Here is a 27,175-nt window from a genome sequence, read left to right as displayed (position 1 = left end):
TTTTAATTGGAAAAACTCTTAATACTTAAATTTTATTCAAAATTAGATTTTACTATAGAAATTTTTTTATATCCTTAATGATAATTATTAATTAACAATTAAATAACGTAAATCAATAAAAAGTTTTGAAAAATTAAAATTTATTTTAATAACAATAATTTTACTATATTACTTCGAAATTATTAATAAAAATCCTAACAAACCTGTGAAATGAATTTGATCACACTAGATTTTTCAAAATTGTTTTAAATGCCCTACCATAAAAATTCCATGTTTTGTTGTCTTAAATTATTTAAGAGTGTCATTTTTATAATCCAGTATCACATTATAAGTTTTTTAAGGAAAATATGCATGCAATTCAGAAAGAAAATTTCTATGAAAATGTTAAGAAATTTCCAACACTAAAAAGTCATAAATTTTAGTGTACATAAATACAATAAAACAATGAATTTTATTACTTAATTAAAATATTAAATTCGTTTATAACAGCAAAAAAATTTCATTTTAATCACTTAACTGCTACCATTAAACTTTGTTATAAAATGAAGGAAAGAAAAAAATTAACATGATTGCAAAATTAAATTTTTTATTCAACTATAATTTTGCGCCTTTTTTTTTTGCCATTATATAGTTTCAATAATAATTAACGCGCCATAATATGAAATTTTTTTTTATTTTCAAATTTATGCGAACGACTACAAAAAAAAATTTTTTTTTATTATCAAAGTAAATTTTTTGCCGTTCTAGTTAATTTTCGATTATAATCGTATGATTTGTAATAATTTTTGTATTATTTTTGGATTTAATTTTGTAATTAAAAGCAATAATTATGAATGAAAGAAGGTGTTCTTAACAATGTTCTTAAAATAGAATTTGTAAATTTTTGACTTAAAATCTTTTATCGTTCATTTCTGGCTCGTCTTATTTTCTCTTGTCACTCTAAAACAAGTCAAAATTCTTGTGATAGAATTCAGAAAACAAATACTAAAAATAAGTAATGAATGTATGTACTTTGCTTGTATAATTTTTGGCGAAAAAAATAAGAAACTACAATTAAAAACAAGAAAAACTTAATTTTGTTTTTTGATAAAAATTGTGACTTAACACCTTCGTTCACTTATGTACTTTGTTATTTTTTTTTTCAATTTTTGTTATTATTATTTTAAACTTTAACTTTTAGCAAAGATGATGAAATTTTATGGAGTGAACCATTTCAATTACTCTTCGAAATTTACAGAAAAAATATTCATATAGATAGGCCATATTGTCACATATGCATATTTGAATTTATTGAGCTATGAATATGGAAACTGTAATTTAGAGTAACATTAAATTGCAAAATAATGAGCATTTGAAATTGTCTATAAAAATTTAACTCGTTATTAATAATTATCTACATATATACTAGTATTTTATGCTTATTACTAACATTAATCAAGTGCGTGTATTAAGACACAGTCACTGCTACAATAATATACAAAAAAAATCTACGTAAAGAATAATTTATTGAAAAGTTGAAGATCATTGACAAAATCTTCGGGCTATTAATAGAAATAGAATTTAATAAAATAAAATTTTTAATACTTAATTCAAAAGAAAAATATTTAAAAAGCAAAATAATATTAAAAAATTTATTATAAAATTATGATGCCATTAAAATTAAAATTTAAGAAAAATTATTAATTTTATGGGTGTTAAATAAATCGAAAAAAAAAAAATCAAATTGACAAATTGCTGCAAATAAAAATAACTTGCCTTCAATAATCCGCTGAATGCTTATATTGACATTAATATATATATATTACAAACATATATATATATATATATATATATATATATATATATATATATTTATAAAATATTTATATTTATAAATTAAGAATGAATTGCATAAATTTTAAAGACTTAAAAATCTTTTAATACATTCTTAAATATTAAAATATATTTTCTTTTTTATTTTTAATCATAATATAAAATGTGATCAAATTTTTGCTGCTGTATATATCTGCTATAAGCGAACATACATATGTATATAGAAAATGATGTGCCTCAAAAATAATTCGATTTGCTAATAATTTTTTTAATCAATTTTTCAAAAAAAACAAAAAACAAAAAAAAAAAAATTCTTTCATTTTCTTTAATGAATTTTTTCAGATTTAAAAATTCTCAGCAAGACTCTAATAGTAAAAGTCTACCAAATTTAGAAAATATTAACAGATATAATAAATTTCACTCCTTTAATAATATCAACAACAGTTTATCCAGTTTATTAAAAACTCAAAATCAATATAATAATAATCATTACCCAGTAGATAATTGTCGACAATCAGGCGACAAAATTGAAATAATTACAAATTCTGAATCAATTGTTCAAATAAGAAATTCACCAATATCATCATCATCACCAATAACAACAACAGTAACAACAATATCATCAGAACCATTACCATATTATAATAACTCTTATACATTAAATAATTCTAATAAAACTTTATCGTCAATACAACTAAATGAAACACCTTCCCCATATTATTTATATAATCATCATCAATTTCATGACACATCATCAACAGTAAAATCACAAGCACAAATAAACACATCATCATCATCATCAGCAACATCAATATCAATATCATCGTTATCATTAGCACATCGACTAGAACGTTTTAATAAAATAAGAAAAAATTTAGTAGCATCGGCAACAACACAACAACACCAACAACAACAACAACAGAGTAATAATAATGAAAAAAATTTTTTCATATCAGATAAGAATAATATTAAAAAATTAACAAATAACAGTATAGAAAAAAACATTGAATGTGATGGTAATAAACTCGATGATAAGAGTAAAAAAATTGAACAAAATAATCAAAAAGAAAATAGTAGCAATGATTGTATAATAAATAAAAAAACTGAAATAAATAAGGTACAAAAATTTAAGAAAATTATTAATAAACCATTTAAATATTTAAATAAATTAACAACAACTACAACAACAGTATCAGGTGAAAATAAAAAAAATTTATTAATTAAAAGTACATCTACTGAAACAAATCATACAATATTGCAAAATAAATCAAATTTAATTGATAATCGATCTACAAAATCATTATTACAAACAAATTATTTAAATACTAAACAACAATCATTCGAAAATATAATTTTGCAACATCAAAATCAAAGTAACTATTATGAAAAATGTGACGACAATAAAGGTTATCAATTAAATAAAATTGATTCTTCGAGAAATTCAAATAATTCACGTGGAATTGAAAATAATTACAATATTCAAATACAAAATAGTAATTCAAATGACCGAATCAATTATAACAGTCAAAGACCTCATTTTTTTTTTAAATCATATAATCGAATAAGTAGTGAATCTGATTTAGACAAAGTAAAACATATTATTGATTTACATTCAATCAATAATAATAAAAATAAAAACTGCATAATAAACAACGATAATAATTATAATAGCAACAGCTACAAAATAAACGACTACAATAATACAACTAATAATAAGAGTTGTAGCAGTAGTTGTATATTTTTACATTGCCCAAGTTGGTCTTATAATACTACAAATAATAATAATAATAATAATGAAAAACATAATTATTCGAATAGTTCATGTTTAGTATGCAACGAATGGCAAAATAATCCGGATGTTATCGTTTCTTCTTCAATAGATTTTCCATGTCGTACTGTAAGTAATAATGTTCTATTATCATCATTGTCATCATTATCATCAAAATCATTATCAAGAAAATCATTATCATCATTACCAACAGTTAATAATAATAATAATAACGATTGTTTTAAATCAAAAAAAATTACAAAAATAAAAACAACAAATACAACACCAAGAACACCAACAACAACAACTGTTATATCTAATGAATATTTTATTAAAAATAATAAAAAAATATCAAAAAATAATAATAATTTAAATGAATCAAGTTATAATATAATAGAAATAAATAATAAGAATTCATTAAATTGCGAATCATGTAAAAATTCTATAAGATATGAAAAAAAATCAATATCCAATAATAATGATTTTCTTCAAGATTCATCAAAATGTGCTACTATAGATGAAAGACATACTAATAATAATAATAATAATGATAATAATTATAAATTGTCATCACCAATATTTAATAGCCGTGAATGTGATAAAAAATTCCAATATACCGGAAAAATCAATTCTAAATTTCATGAAAATAATAATGATTTTAATAATGGTAATAATGAAATAATTTTTTCTTCTAATAATAATAATGATGATTATAGAACAGAATTTTTAAAATTCAATGGTAAAGAATATGATAAAAAGAATAATTTTAAACAAAAATTAATAAAACAAATTAATTTTGATGAAGAAATCGATAATGAAATCAAAATTTGTAGTAATTGTTGTAGTAGTAGTAGTAGTAATATTAGTAGTATTCAACAACACAAAGAATCACCACCAATAAGGTGATTTGTTTTTTTTGTTTTTAAATTTGTTATAAAATTTTCACTTAAATTGCGCTTCACATTTCTTTTATAAAAATATATTAAAAGAGCCAAAAATTAATTATTCTAATTTCGAAATTAATTATGTATAAATATAAAAAAAAAATGTCAAAAATTTCCATATGCATAATAAAAATAAAGCCATTTTTTAACCCGATTAATAAAAGTCTTTAACAATTTTTTCAATTATTAAAACAGCAAATCGCCATTAATTAAATTTTTCAAATCTTGTCTAAAAAAATATTCACTTACTCTTTTTTAACTGTTCTAATATATAGAAATAAAGGTACAAATAAAATTATTAATTAAGAACAAAAAAAAAATTTTTTTATTTAATTTTACAATTAAAATTGTTATTTTAAAAAATATCAAAAAAAAAATTTTAATTAAAAAAAAAAAATTTTTTTCTTTTTTTCTTCCATAATTTTTCTTTACAGTGAAAATAAATTAATTCGTCGCCGGAGAGTAATAATTAGAAATCATAACGGAACAAATTCAAAAAATGATAAAATAAATTTAGAAACAACAACAATAACAAAAGAATTAACAAATAATAATAGCAACAATCAAATTAATAATAGAAATTTTTTAAAAAAATTAAAAAATAATAAATTTTATATTTGGTTTATTCAATTACTAACCTATATAATTGCATTAAATTATGTTCAAAGGATTATTATTCCAATATTATTAAATTTAATTAATTTATTAAATTATTTATTTAAACCAATTGATATATTCATAATAAATAAAATGGGTTATATTAGATCAATGAAATTAAAAGAACGTTTAGCAATTGGATTAGGTGCATCATTAATATTATTTACATTATTATTGGTCGTTGATCTACAAATGGATTTTGGTGTTGCTAATCGACATTTAGTACGTACAGCACATGGAAAATTTCAATATTATAGTAGTAGTGAGAAAAATTCAAATACTCTAGGGGGAAGTGGTGGTGGAGGAGGAGGAGGAGGAGGAGGTGGTGGTACTGGTACTGGTACTGGTGCTGCTGGAGTATTTAGAGATTTTAAAAGAAAGTTCCTTCAAAAAAGGTAAGTCAAATAAAATTTTTTGTATTTATTTTTACAATTTATTTTATAAATATTTTGTATTCTTAGAATTTGGGATAGTAGCCAATTTTTGATTTGTTTGTGTTTCTCTTTTGTATTTTCTTCTTGTTTGGTTTAAATTACCATATTTGATGTTTCTTTTCATGTTTTACTTTCTTATTAAGCAACAAAATAATAAAAAAAATTTCGATACTTTGTAAATCGTCATAAATTAATTAAAGCCTAAATATATAAAGTGTGTTTTTCTTACTTTTTCAAGTGATTTCTTCTACTTCTTTTTTTTTCTTGTTTTTTTTTTTCGTATAGAACACAAATATTTGTGTATTTTCTTCATAATTTCATTTACACACTTTTGAGTAGGAAAAAAGTTTTCCTCAAATATCAAAAACATTTTATTTTTTTGTTTCTCTTTTTCATTTCATTTTCATTTTTGGACTCTTTTTTTTTTTTTTTCTTATTTTTCTCAACTTCATTAATAACTCAACAAGTTGTTGTATTCCCAAGCACGAACTTGAGACTTTTCCTATTTTCTCAATATGTTTTCTTTTTATATTGGAATCGATTGAATTTCAATTAACTAAAATCAATAAACAAACACTAGATATACATATATATATATATATTTATTAAAAAAAAAAGGCACAAAATGGAAACAGACTGGGTGGGGAAAACCAAAAATAAAAAAAAAAGTTCCATTTTCAGTTTACCAAAAAATTTTCTTAATGTATTTATCAAATAACCGGAAAATATAAGACGAAAAGTTTTCCGTTCTTAGCAAACTGTTATACTAAAAAAAAAAACAGAAGCAGTAACAGAAAAAAAAAATAAAATCCTCATAGGGAAAATCCTTCCTTTTGAGAAAACTTTTGACTTGTTTCAACCGTGAACCAAATATAAAAGTATATAAAAAAAAAAAAAAATATGTAGAATAAAAGGAAAAATAAAATAGAGAGAAAGAAAAAGACGAAATGAATAAAGTTATCGACCTAATCGAAAAGATACACACTGAAAATCTATGATGAACAGCAAACAAAATTTTCTAAATACACAAACATAATTCACTAACAAATTTACTTCAAAGCCACCTCAGGATTGGTTTTTAAGGTTTCACTTAATTTTCTTCTCATTTTTTTTTTATTAGTTTTTCTTTGATTTTATTTTTTTTTTTTCTTGGTATAGTTTTCATAAATTTTTTACTGACAATTTTGATGAAAATGATGATTCTATTTTAAGGTACTCAAAAATATAATTGGTATAGAAGGTTAAATAGATTTTTTTTTCTTTTAATGTTCAAATTGAATAATAAAGTTGGAAAATTTTCATTTACCACACCTATAACTATAATAAATTTATTTAGTTCGTATATGTACGTATATAAGTTAAAGATCCCTCTCTCTCTCTCTCTCTCTCTCTCTAATATGTAATTAGAAATTTGAAAAACTAATCATGTGAGAAATTTCATATAGACATTCTTGAATAGTGTATAGAAAATCTTAAAATACCTAGTTACCTTTTTTTTGCAATTTTCAATTTTAAAATTCATGTAGAATAAATTTTTTCTATCTTCTTTTGTTTCTTTGAGTTGGTAAAAGAAAAATTCACATAAAATACCCTAAGATATGAGTAAAGAAAAAAAATTTTTTGTTTTTTTTTTGTACAAACAAAAAAAACCTATGTAATACTTAAAAACCAAGAAAATATTCATTTTTAATGACATATGCTATTTGGAAAACCTAACAATACCAGACATTTTTATGTGTTTTGTAAAAAAGAAATTTTCTTATTTAATTCTTACATTGTATTTATCTTTTACTTGAGAAAATTTCAATTAGATTTTTTTGAATATAATTTTCTAATTTTTATTTTCTAGTATGTTATACTTACTTTTAAGTGAAGTGTATTATGGTATACAGTGACGGATTTCCTATTTAACAAAATATAAGCAATTGCAAAGGGCGCTGAAAACCAGGGCGCCATACATATTTTTCTTAACTTTGCCCCAGCCTGAGTTACTCAAACATTTCTTTCTGTTTATAACGTAATTAACTTGATACAATGTACCTATATACAAACATTGCAAAACAAAAAGCTAAAATTTTAATTCCAGCTTTTAGTTCTATAACTTATTTTGCACTAGGCAAGAAAAAGGAACAAAATAGGTTTATTATGCGTAATAATTGCATTAAAAGCGAACAAAATTGCACAAAAGCGAAAGTGTGGCGAGGCCGTCACACTTTCGGGAAATCGAATAAGACAGAACCGTCCCGATGGTACATATATATAATAATGTGTATAGAGGAAAATGTACAATAATCTCATAAAAATCATATAATAGTAATACAGAAACATTATATCCTTTCTAAATTGAAAACATTTAGATTTTTTATATATAGTTCTTGTCTAGTGTCTTTATCTTCTATTTTACTCTATATAATATTACGTCTTCTAAAAAGGAGATGTAATAGTAGTAGCTGCAGTAGCAATAGTACCAAATAGCAAGTCCAAGAAATCCAATTTAAGTAAAAAAAATCAATCGAAAGTAATTAAAAACAATGTAGAAAGATTTTTTAACTTAATTTTTTCTTCTTCTCTCTTTAAAAACTTCTATAGTAGAATAATGGGAATTAAAAATATTGTATAGGGACTAACTATATAGAGTTTTAAAGAAAAGAAAAGAAATTTATCGGAATTTTAGTAAACCAAGCAATTATCTTTTTAGTTATGTTTTGAATGGAATTGGTGTAATGTCGAATGATTAAGAGAAAAAAAGACGTATGTAGTGTAAAATAAATAAATTGATGCTAAGAATTTTTATGTTAAATTTTAAAAAGAAAAGGAGGTAAAAATTTTTGATTCCAAGTAAAAGAAACTAAAATAGAAAAAGAAAAGAAATTTTATGATATCAAAGAAATGAGTTTTCAAATAAAGGCGATTAAAAATTTTTTACATGTACAGCATTTAAATGCAATCGATAAAAATCGAATCAATTTGGGAAATAAACTTGGATTAGACTAATTGTTTGTAACAAAGAACATTTCTGTTGAATAATTTAAATTTTTAAATAAATTTACTAGTAATTTTAATGGAAATCTTGTTCTATTGAAAATTTGAAATTATTATTTCTTTCCCTTTGTTACATCTTATGCAGCTTACTACCGCTTCATATCATTATTATTGTTGAATTTAAAAAATTAATAAGTAACTAAAATGAATGATTTTCTTTAGTAAGTGTTATCTTCTTATTTTGATAGAAGCTTTACGATTCGAAATAAGAAGGCAACACTGCGAAAAGAAATAAACTGACAAATTTTGAAAGATAACTATACAAAGTATTTGAAATATTAATAAGAAAAGCTTTACTTTTGAGTTTACGAGTTTGCCGTTTATAAAAATATTATTTCTAAAAGATTTAAAAAAATGATGGATAACGATTAATTTGGACAGTTTTTTTCATATAACCTTCTTCTTTATGCTTATGTAAACTCGTTTTGGAAGAAAAAAAGTTACTTTTTTCCCCCGTTTAGAGAATATTTTAAATAATATGATTTTGGCATAATAAGTGATTTGAAATTAAAACTCTTAAAATTCCAATAGGATTTGTCCTACAAAAAGAGTACAAAAATTTGTCCTTTGTAGTACAAAAAGAGTTCCAAAAGTGCAAAAAGAGAAAAATTATTCTTTTCTCACTAAAATGTCCACCATAATAATATTAAAAATTCGAATATCAAGTAAAGACGGACAAACAGGCCAATAAAACTTATTTTCATTTTCCTTTTGTGTTAAATACAAAATGAAGCAATTTTTAAGGAAAATCAACTCTGAAATTCTATTCAATCTTTCTGTTAGCGCCATGTTACACTCATATAAGGCTTTTGTTGTATACTTTTAATTCACACATTTTGCTGCCACATATATCTACTGCACTTAGTAGCATTTATTTTCAACAGATGGCTTTTATGTTTACCTATTTTAGACACAATATATGTGATGTAATTAGAAATTTACACAACAGTAATAGCTACAGTAAAATCTTAGAACATTTCATTTATAAATTTATTTATTAACATTTTAAATACGAGTTCTAGGAATACGAATCGTTTTTAATTGAAAGAATTGCATTTATTTCAAGTGCATAAAGGTTAATTATCTTCTTTGTTTTTTTCTTTCAATAATTCCATAATTATAGTGTAGTCTATACAGACACCATATTTATTAGAGTTAAAAAGAAATTCTGCGTAACATTTTATTAATAAATTTTTCAATTCTAACATTGTATGTATAATGTATACGATACTATAAAATTTACTCAACTATTTTTTTTTTTCATTGTAAAGTCAAAACATCTTCCCTTATTATTATTCATTTTATAAATATGTAATTATCACGTAAAATCACTTAATATAAGGAAGTTTGAGCTTCAATAATGAAAATTTATATTTCAAATTTCCTATTTTAACTTTTGCTATGCGAGCATACACACACACATATTATTATTTTCCACAGTACCTTATGGTTTTCAAAGTGTTAATAATTGAGTTTTAGCATAAAAAAAATTAAAATGATAAACTATAACTTTTCCACATGTTGTGTAAATGCACGTATGGTATATGTGGTAACAAATTTACAATAATATTCCATATATAAATATAAAACAATTTTTAATGGTAACTTACCTTGCATTCTTCTATATTAAAATTTGTATATATTTGCACGTTATGTAAAATTTTATTTCAGTATAATGCGAAAATTATGAAGTTACATTGTATATTATTCTCTTGTTATACTTCTGAGGAAATATTTCATGTTTTTTTTTGTGTTTTCAATTTAATATAGTAATAAACTTTAAAATTAATCTATATAAAGATGTCCAAATGTATGTAGGTAAGCATGTTCACATATGTATGTATATAACGTATTAATATAATAAATCGCCATTTAGAATTTTCTTAATAGCTCTTCCAATTATTTGCAAAATGTTTCTTTTAAATTAATGTGTAAAGCTGATTTATGTTATCTATCTGATCCTTTAACTAGATAAAAATATATTACTCCATTTGGAAATTTATCATATATACATAATATGGTATAATATGAATATTATATTGTGCGAGTGATGTTTGCAATTTAATTAAGGTCTTACAGTATATTGCACATCAAAGAAACAAAAAAAAAAAAAACAAGCTCTTATCGTATTAATGATGTATGCTTTCCTTATATTCACTTATATTATATCTAGATATGTATAAATATATACATTATACATATATATAGATTATGTATTTCTATCATTGTTTAAAAGTATCATATTTCCATGTTCAATATAATATGTACAATTGCAATCATTCTATACATGCATATATATGTATGCATGTATGTAAGAATGTATAAATGAAATTTGCAATAAAAGAAATTCCGGAAATGTTGCAAATGTTCTACTATACACTTTTCGCAAAATTCTAATATAAATTTTCTTTTTCACTTTATTTTTCAATTTCTTTCTTTTTTCATTTTTTTTCAACCCAACTAGCATTTAAAATGTAGATGTATAATAATATTAAATTGTAAATTTCAATTTTACCAATCAATTTCACAATAAAGAAGGTGTTTTTTATAAAATGAAATTTAAAAGAAAAAAACCTGATGTGGTCAACATATAACCGTTCGCAATGCCGGTCTAGCTTAGTGAACTTGTTACAGAAGATTATGAAAATTCCTTCACAAACAATTTAATTTCAATTTTAAGGAAGTTAGTAAGCTTTTATTTAAAAAAACTAGAAAAGTGTAAACTTTGCTCTTAATAGGATTTCGCCTTGTGCTATCCGAATTCCCTGGAAAACCTTTTATCAGTTAGTTCCGGTAACAATCACATCTCAAATATAAAATTTCAAGCAATCCCAACAATCCGTTCTGTAGATATGGTAAAAAATGTAAAATCGAACACAGTTCAATTTTCCAGCTCTGATTTTTAATATTAAATATTAAAGAAATTTTTTGATTTTTACCGACCGTATTGTGTAAACAATAGGTAGGTTATGTGATGGCAACAAATTTTGCATATCGAGTTTTCGGTGGGAACGTACTTCTCCATAGTAGGGAAGTGTAAATAAACTATTTTTAGCAACCTGTCGGTCTGTCGGTCTGTCCGTCTGTCGGTCTGTGTGTGCACGCGTGTATCTCAAGTTCGGCTGAACCGATTTTGATGAAATTTAATATGTAAGTTTGTTTTACACCATGGCACGGATCGATCAACTTTTGGTATATATCAGGCCTGGGGAACTGCACTTTTTAGCGGGCCTGTTTTACATTTTTGATCATTTTGAAGAAAATATTCAACCGATTTACTTTAAATTTTATATATAAGCTCAGCTCGACCGTCCGCAAAAATTCGTATGTTTTGGAAGAAATCAGGCATCGGCAACTAGACGTTTACTACGGGCCAAATATACATTTTTGTGTATATAAAGGGAGATAATCAACCGATTTCATTGAAATTTAATATATGAACTCCTCGTAATAAAACAATGAACATATAAATTTTTTGGAAAGATCAGGGCTCGGCAACTAGACGTTTACTACGGGCCAAATATACATTTTTGTGTATATAAAGGGAGATAATCAACCGATTTCATTGAAATTTAATATATGAATTCCTCATATTAAAGCAATGAACATATAACTTTTTTGGAAATATCAGGGCTCGAGAACTAATTTGCGGGCCGATTTTACATTTTTTACCATATCCACAGAACAAATTGATGGAATTTCTTGAAATTTGGTATTTGAGTTCTGGTTGTTACCGAAACTAACTGGCGAGCATTTCAGGGAATTCGGGTAGCACAAAGCGAAACTCTACTAAGAGCCAAATTTACATTTTTCTAAGTATGTTAATTATAAGCTTGCTAATGTCCTAAAAATTGGAAAGAAGTATTTAACAGACATTTTTATAATATTCTGTAACACTTTCATTTAACTAGACAATACACAATGCGGTCGGTTATGTGCTGACCACATCAGATTTTTTCTTTTTATATACCCAAAAATGTAAAATCGCAAACATTTTCAGTTCTCCAAGCCTGATACATCCCGAAAGTTGATCATCCCGTGCTATAGCCAAAATGAATTCACAAATAAAATTTCATGAAAATCGAACTTGAAATTCACACGTACACACACAAACCGATAGGCCGGCAGATCGATATCTCTCTGAAAATAGTTTATTTACGTTTCCCTACCACGGGGAAATGCGTTCCCACCGAAAACTTGACATCCAAAATTTGGTGTCATCACATAATCTCCCTTATTGTATACAATGCGGTAGGTAACAAGTATATAGACTAACATAAATTTAAAACTTAATATGCTACATGGGATTGTAATTTTTAAAACAAAACTATGTGTATGTATAGGTACTCTTATATAATATTAAATTGAAAATGCAATCTATAGATGCATTCATGCTTAAATTTTCAAACTACCTAAAATACATCACACCCGATCAAATATAGAAAGAATGAAACGGTTTTAATATTATATGTCTTTTTCTTACATATGTATGTACACACATACATATATGTATATAATATAATAATATAATTCTCGATTAAATGAATACCCATTATGAACAATACGGGCCTTTTGCAAAGAGATATTAAATTTTATCGCCCTTAACATCAGAATGCAAATTATTTTAGTTATTTGGAATATCTTTTTCGGAAATTCTATTTTCTAGTTTTTTTTTTCTTTATATTTTTTTTTAATATAGGAATTTCTATGTTTGTATTCTTCTATATAACACGTATCATAATAATGCATTAGTTTGTCGGAATATTCCGACAAACACCTTTCATTTTTTTTTGTTTTCTTTTTGCATTTTAAAGACCAACTAGAATTGGTAATAGAGTAAAAAAAGTACGTATGTAACGTACGTACAGACATATAGAAATATTAAAAGGAAAACGTCTTTTACTCTGCAAAAAATATTTTTATTTTTTTTTTTTTAATTTTTTATTTCGTATATAGAAGAGAAAAAACGTTACATCACTTACATAATATAAAAATGAATTTTTATTATTTTCTTTTTTTTTTTTACCTTTTTCTTCATAAATACCTTTATAATGTATACATACACACATGTATGCACAAATTATTATATGAGAATATGAAAACATTTTTGAAATTTCAATTTTCAGGCAGGAAATTTCCCAGACCTTTTATAGTTTGATTTATTTTATTAAACTATAAGGAATATTTTCAATTAAGCGATCATTAGCTTTTGATTTATTACTACGGATGTAAAATTTTTGTTTCATTGCATTTTGGCTATTCAATTTTAATGTTTCATATACAAAGGCTGAAAAACATAAAGGTATAGAGAGAGAGAGATAGAGTGGAAAGAGAATTGCCTTGAATGAAAATATTTTCATTTCTTTATATATTTTAAAATATAGAACAGGTATATGACGCAAAATAATTTCATAATATAGCATTCATTCTGTTTCCTTCTATAATAATAGTTGATTGTTGGCATAGAGAAAATGTTGGCTACCTACAATACATACATTTATGTACTTGTAATGTAATGTAATATGTAATTTCTCTATCATCTCTTAAAAATTCTCAATGAATATAATGCATTTAAATACAACAAAATGAAAGAGAAAAGAAGAAATAAAAAGAAGAAGAAAATAGAGAACTTCACAATTTATAAATTATATTAAAATTTCTTAGAAATGTCTGTTAAATAAAATTATTCTATTTTATGTTACATTTAATTACATTCCACATTTAATTAATTGTTTTTCTAAATAAAGGTTTTTTTTTGCTCTCTTTCTTTCTCACATACTTACATAAAATTATATATGATTTTATTATTTTGTTTTGAAGTAAAATAAGAAAAGTGAGGGGGGGGGGCGCCTTTAATGTACAATAATATTTTTAGCACTTTTCCAAAAAATTTTTTGAAAAAAGTGCTTATTAGTTTCACTCTGTCCGTCCGTCCGTCCGTCCGTCCGTCCGTCCGTCCGTCCGTCCGTCCGTCCGTCCGTCCGTCCGTCCGTCCGTCCGTCAGTCCGTCCGTCCGTCCGTCCGTCCGTCCGTCCGTCCGTGGACACTTTTTTTGTTTACAAAACTTCTACACCTTTGAAGATAGAAAGCTGAAATTTAATACATACATAGATCTTCACTAGAAACTTATTTCCGTAGAACAAAATTTTTACCTATCTCCCCCCCTCTAGAAGTTACACCCCCCCAAAACCCTAAAAATGGCCTTTTTTAAATATTTGTTGCAATGAAACCATAAGCATTTTTGAAATTTTGTAAACGCAGGAAGGCAGCGGCTTGCTTTCCCTAGCGCGGTATACTATAGTTAAACTTTAAAAAAACAAAATGGCCGTTCAAATTTACCGTTATCTAAAGTCCTTTTTTTCCAAATTTTTCATGTCGTTTTTCTTCTAGACCCCAGACTGTAGAAGCTTGAAATTTCAGGAGCTTTTAGACTTTAACAAATAGTTCATTTTGTTAGAAGAAAATTTTTTTCCATCTCCACCCCCTCTCAAGTTATCACCTCTTGAAATTCGTAAAATTTGAATTTTTGAGACCTTATATTTCCGAAACCGCAAGCTTTTCCAAATTTTTATAAACGCGAAAAGCTAACGGTAAATTCCATGAAATTAAAAAATATAATTTTTTTTCTTAACTCACACAATTAACCCTTAAAATCGAGCATTATGTTAACCCCTTTTTATATTAATTTTTGCTTTATTTCAAAGACTGCATATATTCGTCATCCTAAATATATGCAATCCTAGAAATAGTTTTGTATATGAATGAAAATAATTTTAATAGTGTGATAGGTATACATAGACTGTATTTAAAAGCAGAATTTTCACTTGTTGAAGGGAAAAGTGCTACAATACAAACCATTGGTTTGACCCAACTTTATTTTTGTATAACACTTTAAATATTGAATAAAAATTCATTTCATACAATAAGATTGGAAATTTTTGTAATAATTTAAAAATTAATTTAATTAATTAATTATACTTACATATCAATTTTTTTTTTTTCAAGTAATTCATCTGGATCGAAAGAAGCATCAACAACTATAACAACGAATAATAATGGACCTGGTGCAAGACCAAGTCAAAATAGTCAAAGTATAGAGACTGATAATTTCCCACATGATAGTTTTGAGGATTTGAATAGAATAATAGCTGATAAAAATAATCAAAAATATTCACATGTTATTGTTACAAAAGAGGATTATGATAAAACAATAAATCCAACACTTGGCGATATTATGGATATGGTAGCAGGGTAAGTACCTATATACACATATATTATATACATATTACGTACAATATGCCAGTAATAGAAGTAGTAATAATAATAATTTGTTTATAGTCATTATTATACACAATATTCGGTCATTAGTCAGAAATTTAATTCTCTAATTACGGTTAATATGAGAGTGTCTATATTTAATTTTCTATATAGACATGTATATATACATACATAATGTATGTGTGTGCATAATTTGTTGTATCCCAAAAAAAAAACAGAAAAAAATAAACGAAATTATTCATTTTTCAATTATCTTTATACTTTAATTAGCTAAAACGAAAAATAATGTTTCAGCTTGAATTCATTGTATTTATACGACCGTCTAAAAAGGTATTTTTTTTTCTTACTTTTGCTTTTCCTTTTTATGTTTTCGTTTTTTTTTTTTTTTCATTTGTAAAAATGCCTTTTTTGGCTCCGATGATTTTCTATTATGTTTTCATTATTATATAATTTTTTGTTTTCGAGAATAATGAATTGAAAAGGAACAATAAAATAAAGAAAGAATGAAGAAGAAAAAACAAAAGAGAAACCAGGTATCCTTGAAAATTCTCCTTTTTTTTGACCTTTTTTTTTTCTTTTTTTTCTTTTATTGTACGAGTATACGGCTCGCATCCTCATAATTTCATTCACATATAATAAATGTTAATGTCTACATTCATCCAAACTTGTAGATTTTCCTTTTGTTCTTTTTTTGTTTTTGTTTTACTTAAATTAGTTTGATAACATTAAAAAATTGAAATCGTATAATTGTTTTCTTGTTTTCTTCTAATTATTTTTTTTTTGTACATTTTGTATAACAATGGAGAGGAATAAGTATATTAGGTTTTATACATGTGTATAACAATATTAAATTTTTGTTGAGCATATGTGTGTATAATGGATAGGGTATTTATAGTTACTAATTAAGAGGTGACTAACCGATTCCATCCTTAAATTATATATAAAAAAAAGATATTTAAGAAGAACTTTAAAAAATAATTAGTTAACAAGAATTTGTTTTTGTTTGATGCTCAAATCTTTAAATTGTTTTTAGTCTTGTTTTTGTTTTATGTTATAAGATCTTATGTTATAAGATTATTTCTTTAAATTATATTATAATTAAATTTATTTTTATTATATTAAATTGATTCGAATTAGATTTTAGGAAAAATTGAACTTAGTATATAGAATTGTAGTTCTGAATTACAGCGGTGCATATTCCATTTTTTTAATACGATAATTCGTTGGATTAATCTATACGACATATTTTGTGAATCGAGAATATCACGTCTGCAATTTAACAATATTTTATTTTAAAAATTGCATGATATTCGAGTTAAATAGATCCAGTTATATAATTCAGTGAGATTTTAACCCACTGGGAGAGTCAAAAAATAAATTTTTAATATTTCACTCGAATCTAATTTAGAAATGCAAATATACGTCATAAATTTATTAATTTCAGTATTCGAAATTTGAAAAACAGATAACTTCTGATTGAGTACAGTAAAGCCTAAATATAAATGCTTTCAGTTTAAGGTCAGGACTTTAGAGTTTCTAATTTATTCCCATATACATATTTAGTTTACCAAAAACCCTTTCCTAATAAAATATTTTGGGAACTTTAAAAAGAGGTCCAATATTTCGGTACCGTTTACAGTATTTTTATGGGAAAAATTTTCTGTACACAAAAAGTCAAAATCATCTATTTAACATTTTATATACTAATTTTGTTCAATTACATTTGAAGTCTTACCACTTTCTTATGTCTTTAAAATATAATATAAAATTAGAAAATTATCCATACTTATTTAAATCTTAAGCTTGTCATAATTTTTCAAAATATTTTTCCAATTCACTGTCAGTTTTTGTTTTTAACTGAAAGGCAACAGATTGTAACCTTACATAATTAGCAGATAAACAATTTATGCTTTGTCTCAAATACTTGCAAAAATTTTTGAATATTTTTAAGAAGATACATGACCTAACTTTACTGTAATACGAAAAATTTTGCAAATTTAATAAAATATCTATAAATTACCAAAAAAAATGTAAATTCTTTGTCAATTTTTATTCAAAAAATAATAAAGAACAAATATTTATTAAAAAAAACATACCCTTTCCTAATATAATTTTCATAAAGCAGTTAAATTTTTTATATTAACATGACGACATTCGAAATTTTATTCAATTTAACACTTTATTAAAATAATTCAAAAAACATCTGCCACTTTCACATACATATAAGTGTTACGTTTTGTTAAGCTTTCAAGTTATTGCCACACAGTCAATGAATTTTGATTTTTTGATCTTTAAAAATTATTTTGTATAAACAGGTGAAATCAAGAAGAAATTAATAATTTTTCCTTTTCAAAAATTCTAAAAATATGAATTTTTTAAAAGCGCGTGTACAAATATTTGCGTAAACTGTTAAAATTTCTAAATTTACTTAAGATCTTTTAATAACAATAAAAAAACATGGTTAATATTTAATTTTTTAATTGAGAACGGTAATATTAAAAATATAAAATTATAGTTAAAAAAAAAAATATTTCAATTGAATAAATAAAAGAAAGAAGTGCCATTTATTTTAGGTTCCATTGTTATGGTGTCGACAAAAAAAAAAACTGCAGAAAATCTGAAATTTTAAATTTCCGATCAAATATAATGTGTCTTCAGTAGTTTATACCATACACAAAGATAACGGAATAAAATTTTAGGAAATTGTGACTTCATTAAAAGGAAGAATTAACCCTCAAACATTGTTTATACACTTTGTTTCATAAAACGAGCTCATACGCATCAAACTTTTATCAAATATGCAATCAAATCAAACAAAATTCATGAACAATGTTTGATAGTATAAACCCTGCCCAACAATTAATCAAAATAATTAATTTTCTGTATCATTCAACTCACTCTACATTCATAGCAGTGATTTCATTAAAATTTCTCAAAAAAAAAAAATTCCGCTCTTTATATGTAAGATGCTCTTATTTTCTAATTTATATTTTATGGAAAATGTCAGTTGAACTCATTGAACAAAAAAGACATTAATTTAGATAATTGCATTTCTCATTAAATGCTCTCCATTTATACCTACATATGTATATATTGAGTATATTGTGAGAATAGGTAGGTAAATCTTATTTAAAGGTTAATTAATTACTCAAATTATATTATAAAAGTATTATGCTGCCATTTTGTTATGAGTTCAATGAAAAACATTCACACGCATACAACTTATTAGTAATTTATTTAAATAAAGTAGATATACAAGATTATACAATTATTATTGCTATTATTTTATGAGTATATGTTGTATGTAATAAACAATTCGAAATTAATATATTATTGTGACAATATAACGGTTATATTACTATTTTATATACACATACATTTATTTTTTATGTTTTTCACACCCTCTTGAATACTTTTTAAAGTATACCATATATAAGACATTTATATGTTATTAAATTGCTTTTTATTCAGCCCGATCTTTCATAATTTTGACGTTCTCGAAAAATATAAAATATCATTTCCATATATAACATACATGAATGTCCTTGACAGAGAAAAATTGTACAAAAATAATTCATGTTAAGATGTTCTTACTTATATGCCATATACCTATCTATATACATAAATATAACAATATAAATTTATAAGAATGAAAAATAAGAGAAAACGAGAAGAAGAAAAAAAAAAGGGCAAATCATAACTATTGTATAAACAATTCTATGAATCGGTTCATGTAATAGTAATAAAACTAACACATTTAAGATGATTCATAATAATATCACACTTGTTCTCCGTATATATGGAAAAGATAGGGGTTTTATGAAAGAAAAAAACCAAAAACCAAAAACATATTTATTTGCTTGTGTTGTTGTTGTTTTTAAGGTCAAATAATAATAAGACACTTTATATACCAAAAAAAAAGGGAAAGGAATGAAACAAATGAACAACACAACATTTGAGAGGTTTTCCTTTTTTTTTTGTCTTTGTTTTTACCTGGGATAAAATATTATAAGCATAAGGATAACATAATGCCAGTAATTTTTAATATATAAGAGTCTTTATAGTGTCAAAAATGTTCATGTCAAAAACATAAAAAATTTCAGTTATGGAACTAAAATAAGAGATTCTCACATTAGAATCACTAATTTGTGTAAAAAAAAGCAAAGGAAATATGAAAAAGGTGTAGTGGATCTTAACCCATGTAAATCCAGTGTAAATGGTTGTCTAGCACTCTATTATGAAGTAGAAAAAAATATAATGAAAATAATGATCAAATTAGAATTATTTTCATATCATCATATAATTTTGCATAAATTTAGGGGTCATATAATTTTTCATTATTTTCAATGAGTTTATACTAGTTATAGGAAGGTTTAATTGCTAATTAATTTAGATAAGACATAACGGTATTACAGATATTTATGTAATAACAAGAATATAACAGTTATATTTTTACTTTTAGAAAACATTAATAAAGCGCAAAGTGTAAAACATGATTTTGCAAATTTTATAGGGTAATATAGTTCGGATGGTGGTAAAGGTGTTGCATCCAACCGAAATCAATGTCTATGCAAATCGCTTAAACTTGAATATTTGTATGAGTTGTTGTGAATGAGAAAAATTACTTTGAAAATTATCAAAAAACTTGTTTAAGACAACAGTGGCCTTCAAGGGTCCTTTAAAGGCAATACATTTTGTTCGTAGTTTTTTATGACAAAGAAATAATTTTCATCCCAGTCGAGCTTTAGTCTGGAAAATGTAGTTTTTCAAAATTGGTTAAAAGCACATGTAATTGCATTTGTACGATTTTGAAAACTTATAACGAAGAGCAAATCAAATATGCAAGTATTTTGTTCTAGAAGGACAATATTTTTGCTAAAATCTTTTCGTACACAAACATTTTTCGATTTTGAACGGAGTAGAAAAAATCGCACAGACGGAGCAAGTACAAGTATTTGTTCCAAATTTCTTTTCGAAACTTATCAAAAATATGAAAGTTTGCAATGAATTCCGATACGAAGAATAATTTTGCTCAATGATGATTTTCTTACATCATGTATATATACACATCATGTAGATTTCACACACGTATGTCACAATAAAGTCTAATATGGCTGTAATGAATTGGTCTGAATTCTTATCTATAGTCTAAATTTAAAGCATCGAACTCTACAATTCTAAAATTTAATCTATTCACATGTAAGTTGTTTATACGTAACACGTTTGTATAATCTTCTATTATTTTAAATTTTAATTAGAAAAACGCAAAATGTGTTATACATTTATGCTTCGATAATATTCAATACTCAAAAATTAGAACCCAAATACAAAAATATGGGGTAAAAATTCTAATTGTTTCTAACATAACCTTGTATTCCATGACTTTTTTCTCTCTATGTTTTTTATAATTATTGTTATTATCTCTTGTTAAGTTTTTGAGTATAAGAGTATAAGAGTATGAGTATAAGAGTATAATACCTTCAATATAATATGTCAAAATCTTGTTATACACTTCATGTTTCTTTTATTCATTTTATAAGCATACTGTTATGAAACTAAACGGAAAATCTTAAAGAAAAAAAAACCCAAACCAAACCAAAATTAGAAAAACCAGATAAAAAAAAAAACAACCACCAAAATGTTCTTTTGTGTATGACAACTCAACAAGAGCACCACATTAAAGAGGAAAATCATTTGTCAACAAATGTAAGAAATTATTATCTTCATCTTCATGAAGAACTCATAAAAAAGAAAAAAGAAATAAAAAAAAAAATTAAAATATGAAAATACACCGCGCTAAACATTCAACTATTTCTCATTTTCTCTTGTACTGTTTCTAAAATGTCAAATATAACTGAAAGCTTCTGCCATTTGCCACCAGGCATTTTTTTTGCTGTTTATTTTTTACTGTTTTTTTTCCTTTGTATTTTTTTTTTCTTGTACCAGCTTCATATTCTATGCCCTTTATACCCCCAAATGAACGAAACTTGGTCAAGAACGATAAACAAAATATCGAACAAAAAATAAAAAAATAATCAAGAGAAATAAAAATAGAAAAAGAGAAAAAAAAAATTTTCCAAAGATAAAAACTATATGGCATAAAAAGAGCGTTACAACAGCAGCAGCTAAGGCCAAAAAGAACACAAAAAAAAAAGAAACAAAAACGAGAAAAACCAATTCAAAAATATAAGAGCGGAAGTAAAAAAAAAAAACAAGAAAAACAAAAACAACAAGCGTAACAACAAGAGAAGAGAAAAATAAAATCAAGTGAAGAAAAACAGATATAAATCTTTTGGCTCTACAAGATATCACAACTCACCTTTTTCTTAAATTTTATGGAAAATTGCTTACTCTTGAATTATAAGGAACCGTATTTTATGAGGTCGTTTTGTTTTTATTTCAAGTAGTTTAGGATTTTTGTTATTTTTTTGTTGCTGTTCTCTTTCTCTTTCTGTTTATTTTTTCTGTTTCTTTTTCTTTACTATTTGATGGAATACCTTCCTCTATATTTCTTTTTACATATGCAAATCATTTGTAAATTTTTAACTCTGATATTTTATAACTTTACAGCCAGCAATGTTATATGAGAGAGTATAGAAAACTTTTTGTTTTTTTTATTATTTTTCTGTTTTTGAATTTAGATATTTATTATACGGTTAGATGTACATTATGTATGTGTTGACATAAAAAGGAGTTTCGAGTGCCAAAATCAAAATAAAATTGAAAAAATAGAAAGAAAATAGAAGAAAAAAAAAGATGTCAACTGTTACAAATTGCTTGAAAAAAACTCTAAAATTGAATCATGAAAATTGGAATGAAGATTTTTTTCTATTTTTTTTTTCTGTTCTAGAAAATCTTGAATGTTTTCAATGTTTTCAACTTTATGTAATTTATAAAATCGCTTCTTCTTCTGCTTCTTCAAGAAAATGCCTTTTATAAATCAATTACGTATATACACTTGTGTAGGGAAAAAAGAAAAACACTTTTAGATTACAAACTATTATTTTTTATTTGAATGAGTGTGTGTATGTGTGTACACAAAATCTACATAATTTAACATGAATTATTAGGCAATTTGAGTATTGTCATTGCTTGTATTATAAGGATAACGACTCAATAATGATTATTTTTTTCTTTTTCTTTGAGTGTGATATTTTTTAAGTGTATACATTTATATAAAAGGTTTTCAATAGGGGTTTTTTTTAGCCAATAATTTAACAATTCGAAATCAAAAATTGTTTTTCATTTATCAAAATTATTTTTCGAATAAACCTAAGAGTACACTGTAAAAAAATTAAAATTAAATAAAACTGATTTATAAAAATATGGGGAAAAATAAATGCTACTCAAGGAATCGTCACCTTCTCCGTGCCAAAACTGGGCAAGTCCACAGAAAATGAGCCACCGTATCGTCCTTCACCTCGTCACGGTAACTCCTGAAGAGATCGTTAGCGAGGAGCACCATCCTCCTGCGTGTTTGCCAATGAGTCAATGTTCAGTTATAACTACTACGACAATTCGCTGTGCGACGTAGATCTAGCTTAGATCAAAGTTGTTTGGTCGCCCGGAAAATTATAAATAAATATAATGGTCTTAAATTAAAATCAATTTATACAGAGAAGCTTAAAGTTTAAATTTTTAAGTTTAAAATTTGAATTGTCTTGTTTAAATTTCAATTTTAAATCGTAAAATGTTAAGAGTAAACCTGAATGACTTAAACCAGGAATTTTTCAACGAGTAAGGTTAAAATTTTAATCCTAAAGCTTAAATTTCCAATAAGTAAAGAATTTCTTAACCTTTGAAAGTTTGAATAATTAGAATTAATCAGACTTATTCATTAATTTAACTTAATTCTGGTGTATTTATTAAACAAAAATGGTTCTGAGTTAAACCAAAGGTTTAGAAATTAAAATTTGCATTAAACTTTACACTTTAACAGTATACTTGCATATAAGCATTTATGTACATATACATACATACATATTATATAACTTTTACCGTTAACATTTTAATCAAATTAAAATGAAAACTAACAATCAACTGTACACAATCATATAGATCTATTCTATTTTGGTTTTGTGGTATAAAAACAAAATTTCTTCACTTTTAAAATTGTTAATTATTTTTTAAACAATCTTTAATTTTTACACATATTGCATTTACATAAATATATATTTACATATATTAAATGAACAAATCTGTTAATTTAGAAATTTACGAAATATTTTACTGTGATTTTTCATTTACAGATAAATTTAGTTTTATTCATTTTATTTATTAATAATAAGACAGGAGCGGGTCTGTTTTTAACAACGAATCGCTTTAAATTAAAAGTATTAAAGGGGCCGTTTTCTATATGACTATGTAGTTTTCACTTTTATTACTGCAGTTTAACAGGATAATATACATACTCGTAATATAAGACTCTTAATTCGTTTTCCTTACTCTTTCAGACACATCATAAATATGCGACCCTGCACTATAAAGCTACAACTGTGAAATCTACTCCATTGTCACTACATCTTTTAACGACACTGTTGCCTTTTTTATATAAAGAAAAAGTCGAGAAAATCACGAAAGGCCCGAATCAATGACAATTTTCGGTTAACTATTCTAGGGCTTGGAATAGTTTGCACAATTTTTCTTTCCATAAAAAATTATTATACAATATCGATTTGAAAAATAGTCAAATACGGGCACTTAAAACCATATCAAATGCTATGTTATTAAAAAAATGTTCAGAAATCCGATGCAAATATCCGATTTTTTACAAAAATTTTGATTAAATTCAATAATTCCATCGACTACTCCCAAAAAACCCGCCACATTTTAAAACAATATTAACAAAGTAGCCTTAATATTTTGAAGTCATTTCCACCTTCGGATAATCGGATAATCGAATATCAAAACCATTAAAAATTTAATCAGGATATTTTAAAAAAAAATCTATAATTTTAAAATTTAGAAATTTTGCCTGTCGAAAATTTAGACATTAAATATGAAGACATTAAAATTAATTGAAATTTTTTTTTTCAGCATTATCACACCTCGTTTTTATTTAAAAAATCTGTGGCTTCAAGCACAAACGACTTAAGTCTGTTTTAGTGATTTCGAGATAAATGCATTTTAAACTTTAAATTAAATTTTGAAAAAAGTTATGAAGTTTTTTGAACCAATTTTTTTTTTAATTGAAAGATAATTAAAAAAAGAAGCGATTAACTCATAATCTGAAGTAAAACAACTAATAGTATTCTCATAATTATGAAAAAAGTGAGATAGGCGGTTATACAAAATTTATAAAAAGCACTTTGCAAAGCATAACTCGACTTAGGCGATTTGTGAAAAATTACTTTTGTATTTTCGTCAAACTTAAGTCGACTTAAGCTGTTATTGCAAAACTGAAGATATGGTTTTAGGTGACTTAAGTTGTATTGAAAAGGGAAGAAATATATGTATTATTTTTACGTTATGTGATTTTTCACTCTTTTTTCAAATCATTGTCATAAAAAACATAAATTGAGGTAAAAAATGAATAAACTTCAAGTAAAAATTATTTCTAAAAGTTTAAAAATAATTTTTTTATTAAATTTAAGAAAGGTGACAGTATCTCTTATTCTCTCTTGGGTTCTTCAACTAAATATGGATGAGTATCTGCTAAATCTCCAGTCTTAATCGTTTTGTAAAATTTGTAAACCAACAGATTAAAAAATTGCATCAAGTACTCTAAGTTTTTCTTTTTTGGGACTAATTTTCTCTTCTTCTTCAATTTGGAGCATAGCTTGAAAATCTAACTAGTTAACACCTCGTCTTAAAATATAAAAAATCTTTGTATAAACTGTTCTTGTAAAATATTTTTGGAAGTCAATTTTTTGAAATCTGTGGTGCGACTCTTTCCACTTAAGAGAATTTCAAAAAGTAATTCAATTACAAAAAGGCTTCATTGTGCAACGGATCTGACAAAGTTGTTACATTATTGTAAAAATGAGCACATAAAGTAATCTCTAAAATGAGTTTATGAGTTTTGTGTTTGTTATTTTATTTATGTACTATAGTCCATGACTTGCTTACTTGTTCATAATGATACTAAATGCGAATTAATTAAAATTTTTAAATCAAAAACAAAATGAAATTGAGTGTAAGTCATTACAACTACTGTAATGAAAAGTCAAATTCGATAGTGAACTCGAACTCGTATAGAAAATAATAATTCGATACTTGTGAAAATTAAATCTTGGAGACGTATTATTAATTACTTATAGAAAACGCTTTGTTCGTCAGTTTTTCTCTAAGTTCTGCCATAAAAAGTATATAGATCTCCGTAAAAAGTTGTGGCAAAGTAAATTGGTTCGGAATTTGCTCTGCTATCATAGAGCATATAAGTATTTGATTTTCAAATAAACAAAGAATATTGTAAGTTTGCTCGACATTTTTATTTTAGCTGTCAGCATTTACTTTTCAATTAAGACTCCATACAAATTGACCACGAGTAAGTTTTGAGCGTTCATGTACTTGAGGGCATTCAGGAAGCCCGGTCGCGAAGTATTAAGCGAATTTTTCTAACCGTTTGGCAAATTGTAAAAGGATTTTTCTTAAAAGAATAAAAGTAGAAAGCCTTTCATATTTTTTTATCTCTACAGATATGTTCACATGCCCAATAGGACTCGAAAACTTGCTTTTGATTGTTGTCAATTTTAAAATCAGGATCATTAATACAGTCACCACGACCAGAGTCAATTGCGGTTTTCAAAACTGTATTAACTTCGGTTTTCAAAGTAAAATCTCTTGTGTAAATACTTGTTTATTTACTATAGAACCAGTTTCGCTAATTTCTACGCTTTAAAACACTTTGAATCCGTTATGTCAGTTTCAAATATATTGCAATACCTCTAACATCCGCCACAATCATCTCAGCTCTCCTAGCAAGTTCCAAGATTTTTAACGCACATTTGTTAAGCGTGAATAAAGTTTATATTGGATAATTTTTGCATTATTTAACAATTTCCAACATCAGCACATTTAAAAACAATAATAAATAACTGTCTTTGTAAAAAATACTTCCTTCGAAATAACAAAAATATAATAAATATTTGAAAATCGAAGAAATTTGATCTCACGGAAATAAGTAACAAAAAGTATAACAAAATATTGTTATTCCCAGATGTACCAATTTTATTTATTGAAAACCCTTGCAAATTATATTTGAATTTTCTAACAAAATGTGTTTTACTAGTGTATAATAA

General features: G+C 24.9%; 2 protein-coding genes across 4 annotated transcripts in view; both read left to right on the top strand.

The window, feature by feature from the left end:
- Positions 1-5,090, top strand: part of LOC129611661 (putative uncharacterized protein DDB_G0277255) — a 29,861-nt gene extending 24,771 nt beyond the window's left edge. For 2 of the 3 annotated variants that reach the window (XM_055524913.1, XM_055524914.1), the window contains 2 exons: positions 2,155-2,929; positions 4,959-5,085. In XM_055524913.1, the coding sequence (XP_055380888.1) occupies positions 2,155-2,929; positions 4,959-4,961 (778 nt within the window). In that variant the 3' untranslated portion in view covers positions 4,962-5,085. Of the gene's footprint in view, positions 1-2,154; positions 2,930-4,958 lie in introns of all 3 variants that reach the window. The other variant, XR_008697182.1, reaches the window with a different exon arrangement.
- A 184-nt stretch (positions 5,091-5,274) lies between these two features.
- LOC129611991 (extracellular serine/threonine protein CG31145) overlaps positions 5,275-27,175 on the top strand; it is a 68,389-nt gene continuing 46,488 nt past the window's right edge. Inside the window, exons 1-2 of the mRNA XM_055525430.1 lie at positions 5,275-5,576; positions 15,663-15,908. Coding sequence (XP_055381405.1) covers positions 5,275-5,576; positions 15,663-15,908 — 548 coding nt within the window. The remainder of the gene's footprint in view (positions 5,577-15,662; positions 15,909-27,175) is intronic.

The sequence above is a fragment of the Condylostylus longicornis genome, unplaced genomic scaffold (assembly GCF_029603195.1).
Source record: "Condylostylus longicornis isolate FDR11 unplaced genomic scaffold, ASM2960319v2 ptg000055l, whole genome shotgun sequence".
Lineage (NCBI taxonomy): Eukaryota > Metazoa > Arthropoda > Insecta > Diptera > Dolichopodidae > Condylostylus > Condylostylus longicornis.
The sequence above is the reverse complement of the archived record's forward strand: the minus strand, read 5'-3'. Positions and strand labels throughout refer to the sequence as shown.